Genomic DNA, 6,983 nt, shown 5'->3' with positions numbered 1-6,983 from the left:
CGCCACTGCGTACTTGGCCAACTGAGTGAGTCCCCACATAAACCATCAGTTGTCTCATCTAAGCACAAACCCAAAGCACAGTAAATTGCATAAACAAGCTTTGATCTGTGGTTCAGTCAAACAGTGCTCATGAGCTGCAGATAAGATACAATTCTGTATGTACATAGAGTAAAACTCATTCTTAAGCAAAGAACCAGTTGACATGCATCAACTTAAATCCAAAGCTTTAATGCAACTTATAGGCTTTACCCCAACTTTCTCCACAGTTATTCTCTACACTGCCATTTCTCATCTGCTTTTTCTGACACATCTTCACACAAGGACCACAAGCTTACCTGGTCCTAGCTTAGAAACTGCATAAAGGAGGTCGTAGTTGATGACAGGTGTTGCATCATCTATTGGTTGCCACCCTACAGGTGGGGAGGCTGGAGGCGAGATGAGAAACTGTTTTGCAGGCTGTGGTGGTGCCAAATGAAGCTTGTCTCCATCTGTCTCGGAGGTCTGAATCTTTAAAGCATAAAAATACACTGTTCAGGATGGGTAAATGGAATGATTACTCAAATCATACACTTCTAATACCAAATGCCATCCAGGCAGGGTTTCAGCGTCAGTCTCAGCAGAGAAGGCCTGGAGATGAATTTCATCTCAACCTTACAGATGGTTCCTCTACAGTAAATGCACTGTGGGGGGCTGTTGTATGAGCAAAGCTACAAAGTCTGTGCCGATTGTGTATGTTCTCTGAGGATAAATGCAAAGCTTTGGTATCCACAGCTGCTAGTTCAGAGATTTTTGAGGCTGAAAAGATATTGTTGTAATCTACTGGTCTAAACTCCTAAATAAAAGCAGACATTAGACAAGAAACTGGTAACTCCTGCACCAAGGCCTTATCAGTAACTTCAGAAAGGTTTCTGAAGATTTGAATTGTTTAGTGATAAAGGAATCTATCATGTTCCTTAGTCATTTGCAACTAATTGTTCTCATTTTATTTCCATCTTAAATTACCTAGTTTAATTCCTGCTCTTTTCTGGTACATTAAAGAAGCCTTAACATAAATTAATTATGCTACAGCCATACCTAAGCAAGTTTACAACCAGCTGGAGCCCAGAAGCAATAAACTGCATTTGCATGACAGCAAGCCTGAGACAGCACCCTGCTATATCGGAATGGGTTTTGCAAAGAGCCAGAGCCAGTTTGGGTCTCTCAGCTCCATGTTCCCCAGAACTTCTACATCTGGAAGTACTTATTCAGCCTGGCTCAGGCCCATATAAACCTACACTGCTCCAGACATTGCTGCTTCACATTTTCATTCCCTGGACACAACTAATAAGCTCTTTTAAGACTGCATGTACTGGAGAGCATAGTGCAGACACCTAAATGGCTTTGCGGGAAATCAGCTTAGATATGGAGACTAATCACTATTATGCACATTTTTCTTGTGTTACCCCAGGTTTTCAATTAACCTCTTAATTGTGCAGTTAGAGTAAAATGATTCTCAGATCTGCTTAACGGCAGGTTTTGAAACCTTTCAGAAAAAATTCAGAGCCAGATCTAGGAGATTAAGGCATATAAAATGGGATTGAAGCAGATTTTCAACACCTAAATCCAACTGTAAAATCTTCTGAGCTCATCTAACCCGTTAAGCATATTGTTTTTTTCACAACTATAGTTTCCCATCCTCCTGAGGTTCTGCTTCGGCCTAGGCTCAAAACAGCTCCTATTCTGACCAGGCTGCAGAGGTTCAAAATTTAACTGCCTCTTAGGTTTGATTGATAACTTCAAATGAGCCTGCCCTTAAACTAAGACCTCTGAAGGACAAATCTGGCAGCTCAAAGCACGCTTACATTGCTTATAACCACTAGTGAGTATCCCATAAGCCACAGTGGCCACACCAATTTATTAAAATCCATTCAGAAGAGGTGGTGGTTGCATTCTCAGCCTCCCTCACCTCTCTATATCCTGGCTGGGGCCTAGTAGTCACTCAGGCTGTGGGAGATCTGGGTTCTCTCTCCCTTGGCCAAGAAGAATCGAACACCCATCCGACACTTCCAACAGATTGATATAATCACCTAATCACCTATGCCCCCAGGCTGGGTGTGTTGTTCTCCCCCTACCTTCTTCCTTTTACTTGAACTTCAGAAAGTCATTTTAGAAAATTCACACATGTATTCAGTATGGGGAGAAAAAAAAAAGGCAGGAGGAAGCCTGACTGTGGCTCAAGGTTGCAGTCAAATAATTAATTCAGCCCTACTTTTTAAATGAACTTATGATACTTTACATTACTGCTTTTTTTTATGGTTAGTTTAGAGAGTTACCCAGAGAAAATATCCAATGTTCTAAATCAGTTCTAAGCTATCTAATGTCTGTGTGTTGAATATGCAACTTTGGTCCTAAGTGGTCCTTTAAATTTACTGCGGACCCACAGGGCAGGTACAGCTCAGGCAACATAAGGACATTTGAGTAATCTTTTAGCAGAGAGATTGGGCATGGGAGAAACCTTTATTATTTTTATTCAGTGTTACTGTGCAGTATTTCTATAAAAGCAATGCACTAACATAAGGGTAGATACCAAATTTCATTACCTGTGCAAAATACAACTTTAACTTCTTCCCTCTGAACTGTGTTTCATGCAGCTCTATTCTGGCACGAGCAGCTGATTTGGGACTACTAAAATTTATCCGCACACGCCTGAAGCTTTTAAACAGCTGGAATGTCACGCAGTCATCATAGGCACGGAACAAGCCTTCAAATTTTTCCTGCAAATGAAAAAGAAATAATGCTGAAGATTAACTTTGTGCTCTGTCACATCAGTCTACGTCAAAGGATAATCTGAAACTTGATGACAACTGTTTAAGCAGGAGGTTTCAGCCTGTGGCCTTTGGGGGTGGGTGTCCACAGACATTTAATAAGGGCTCTGTGAAAAGACACTAAAGAAAGCACTAGTCTGGAAATGCTGAACTCTGCAAAATCTTTGGGGGAAGGAGTCTTCAAATAGAGAACCCAGCAGCTATTGCATTTCTCGTAAAAGTTGAATAAAATTGCAACAGTGACTTATGAAATGAAGCTGAAAAGGGCATGTGACTGAAAATACCAGAAAACTGTGGTCTCATCTGTACAAAAGCAAACATTGTGCTGAATTACAATGGAGTCAGCAGACAAAGTCAGGCCCACTGTAACTGAGGGTGACATTCACATCAACACTGCAGGGTCATTTTGTATTGCATGTTATGTTTTTCTGGATGTTTTGTCATTTAAACACTTAACACAGATATACACGCATTGCTTGAGAGTTCCTGTAGTAGCAGAGAAAAAAATTAGATAACTGAAAACAGTGACCTGTCCCAAAGACAAATTTTAGGTTTAAAAATGTTTAGCTGTAGAACTCCATGTTCAAAAGCACATGACACAAATATGGATATTCTGACCTTGTAAAAGAAGAGTCTGAAACTATATGACTATATATGACTAGTTCCACATCATCAAAGAAAACCAAAGTCCTTAAATCAATTCTGACACACTTGCACAGGTCTTTTCATTCACACAGGCATAGATTCATAAAATGTTAAGACAGAAAGGGAGCAGTTATCATTTAGTCTAGCCTTTGTGTTTACTCAGATTTTAAACTGCCATCCAGTGAGTCTCACAAAGTCCTAGCATTTTAACTACTGCAACTCAGACTTGAAGTCTTAGAAAATGGAGAATCAACTAGAGCAAAGTCCCTTCTTTTAAGAGTTCTTTATCCTGAAAAAAATAGTGTTTGAGATGATTGGCCACACCACTTCATACACTGAGGGCTATTATGTCAGATGGAGAGGTTTGTATAATTACAATAACCTGATGTTTTCTTTGGTATATCTGCAAGTAAGCATGTTTTTACATGTTTTAAAATAAAACTTTTCTTCTCATCCAGGAGAACAACTTCTTATCCCCAAGAGTGGATAACTCATAGAGGCTGCAGAAGATGAAATAGAAAATAGGATTTATGTAATTTCATCAATACTTCAGTTCTCATCTGTTGATCTTACAAGCAAGACAAAGAATCCAGAACTTCTTAGAAAAATGTGTCCTGAAGCACAGTGAAGCTGCATCAGGGAGCCCCAATAGCACTGTGGGAGTGCCTACGGTCAGATGATACATTTGTTGAAGAGTTAACTAGGAAAACAGACCAGTTTTGTGGCAAGAAGTATGAAACACTAGTGCGCATGTATCAGATCTCCTTTCATTCACTGCCAACTCTGTGGTCTTCTTCCTCATAACTGATATTCCATCTCTGGCATCCTTTCAAAGGAACCTCCCTGTGGTCTATTAAGCTTTCATGATTTTAATTTCATTTTGCCTGACCTCACTCACCTCTTCCTCTCACCACAGGAGATACTTTGGAGGAGGAAAGGGAGAAAAAAAAAAAAAAACAGAAAAAAAAAAAAGAGATGGGAGAATGCTCAGTGGTTTGGTTGAGGGCGAATCAAGGCATGCAGTAATCCCACAAACAGTGTGAAGTTGATAGGTTTGTACATTTGGGTCTAGTCATACCAGCTAACGTTCAAATTGTCAACGTTTCACATCTGACTTATGTTTTTTAACTGCTTTGCTTACAATTTTGCAAAATTCCATTTTCCTCAGCAGAAGTCTACATCCAGTGACATTTGTATAAAGGTCAGCCAAAAGCAGCAGTCATCTCAGTCCTGTCCTGCTTGGAATTTTGATGCTATAACCTTCAAAATGCCCAGGGGAAGAGGGCTGGAGGAAGGGAAAGAAAGGGACAGAGGACCAGCCTGTGTGTAAAGTAGGGCTTACGCAGTGTTCAGAAACATGCAGTACTGTGTACAATCTAATAGTGACTAACTAATTAAAGCTTATGTCTTTATGTTACCTATATTACCTATTTCAGACTTCTTCAGTATTTTTTTTAAAAAGCACCTTGAAGTAAACAAACTTAAATACATATATATGAGATATATCAAGGTATTTATAGTTATATATATACACACACATATATGTATAGGAGATGATCAAGGTATTACAACAGAAGTCACATAAGCTAAAAATAAGCAGCAAGATGAATATATCCTAGTCCCCTGTAGTACCTCTCAGTTTCCTCATAGGTCAACAATGAAATCATTCCTTATATAAAAAATAAATATTTCATCAACCGTGGAAGGAACTATGCATGGACTTGTCTGGACACTGGGAAGTAAGTATCTATTACGACTGGCAATTTACTAGGAAACAGGTTCTCCTTGTATCAACACACCGGCATTTCTGCGTGCCTGCCCTCTTTGTGCATAGCACGTACAACAATGTGGAACCTAGAGTTAGGGGCATAATGCAAAAGAAGGGAGGACAAGATTGCAAAAGTGAGTCCAAGTACAGGGAGCACAAGGAACGCTCCGGGCACATTTCTGGACAATACTGAGATGCACTCTCATTAGGCACCAAAATGGACAGATGGGAGTATCTCTAAATAAATCTGATTAAGTACTGGATGCCAAGTGTAATACTGGGAGAACATTAAAGTGCTATGGACTTTATTCTGCTTACTTTTCAATTTGATACTGGCACAGCTTTAGAGATCCAGCTTTGATTAACACTCCTAAAAATGACAGGAGGAGGAGGAGGAGGAGGGAAATCAAGCCCTCTATTTGATATTAATACAGGGCAGTCTGTCCACAGTGGACACACTTCTACTGCACCAACTGAAACTGCATCTCCCATTAAAAAGACCCATACATCTGAATTTTTCTACATTTTCAGCTGATAATAATAATGACCTCAGCAGAGGTCATTAATCATCAGCTGCAGTTAATGGCCCTCAGCTGCATCTTGAGCCATCCCAACTCCTCCCAGCTTGATATTAATTCCCAGGAAAGGCCTTATGCCTTAATTGCTATTGCCTGTGACTTCTAATATCTGCTGAATGTTCTTCTCTGGATAAAAGTCTTTCAAAGTCATTCCAATCTATAAGAAAATGCATCATATACATTTTAAAGACATAAGCAAATTCTCTCCCTTTCAAGTTTTGTGGATAAATTATTCAAGACTCATAATCCCCTCAATTCAGGACTTTTAAAGTGCTTTTAGGATTCAGTATTTTTAAGATGCTTTAAGAAAATAAGTCTTTAAACTTTCAGAATACTTTGAAAACTCCTGAAAAAAAAAATAAAGGAAGGTCCAAAGTTAAGCAGCAGTGTTGCTACTCTTAAAAAGTCAAAATGCAGAAGTCATCAGTGATGCATTTATTTCTGGGATTTTGGCATGTCTTCATCCATTCCAAGCATGACTCTGTGAGACCCAACTAATGCTCTGGGAAATGTGAGTAGCGTTCATTTGACCAAGACTGCAGAAGTTCTCACTTCTCCCTCGCGGGCTCCATGCCCTCTCTTCATCTCGCTATTCCTTTGCCCAACACTGGGCACCTTTCCCCAGTTCTTTCCTGTCACCTTACGTCAGCTCCCACCACCCAGCATTCACCACCTCTAGCAGTTTCTAGAGTTCTGGGGGGGTTTTAATTAACAAAATTAGGACAAAGTAAGAACATACTAATTAAGGCTGCTGATTACTGAAGTTTGATTGTTATCATTTACGACAGCCAATGCAGAGGAGAAACAGAGCACCATCCAAGGCAGAAATGAACACTGGAGTAACGGACACAAGCTAAAAGCCCCAGAGTACAAGGGCAAAGCTATGCACTCCTGGACTAAGAACTATTTCTACTGCTAAACGGGAGCTTACCTGGTAACCGAGATCCTGTAAGTCACACGATAAAAAGTGATCAGTGAAATGCAGCCATAAGAAGGCAAACAAAATACTGGCTGCATCTGGAAAAGTATTTCCAGTAAAGCAAGGAAAGTTTTAACAACATTATATAGAGCACTATTACACCTCATTAAAAATGCAGGTTTTGTTGCCTGTGTCCCAGGTAGATTAAGCCAAATGGGAATAGATTCAGATAAAGGCTACGGGGAAGAATTTACTGAATAAGAAATAAA

The 6,983-nt window shown here is 39.8% G+C and overlaps 1 protein-coding gene across 1 annotated transcript in view; it reads right to left on the bottom strand.

Moving 5' to 3' along the window:
* Window positions 1-335: 335 nt before the first annotated feature.
* RCAN2 (regulator of calcineurin 2) overlaps window positions 336-6,983 on the bottom strand; it is a gene marked incomplete at its 3' end in the record, with an annotated part of 67,671 nt that continues 61,023 nt past the window's right edge. Inside the window, exons 2-3 of the mRNA XM_009698936.1 lie at window positions 2,580-2,753; window positions 336-507 (exon numbers count right to left, since the gene is read on the bottom strand). Of these exons, the coding sequence (XP_009697238.1) occupies window positions 336-507; window positions 2,580-2,753 (346 nt within the window). The remainder of the gene's footprint in view (window positions 508-2,579; window positions 2,754-6,983) is intronic.

Source organism: Cariama cristata, unplaced genomic scaffold (assembly GCF_000690535.1).
Source record: "Cariama cristata isolate BGI_N322 unplaced genomic scaffold, ASM69053v1 scaffold1354, whole genome shotgun sequence".
NCBI lineage: Eukaryota > Metazoa > Chordata > Aves > Cariamiformes > Cariamidae > Cariama > Cariama cristata.
The sequence above is the reverse complement of the archived record's forward strand: the minus strand, read 5'-3'. Positions and strand labels throughout refer to the sequence as shown.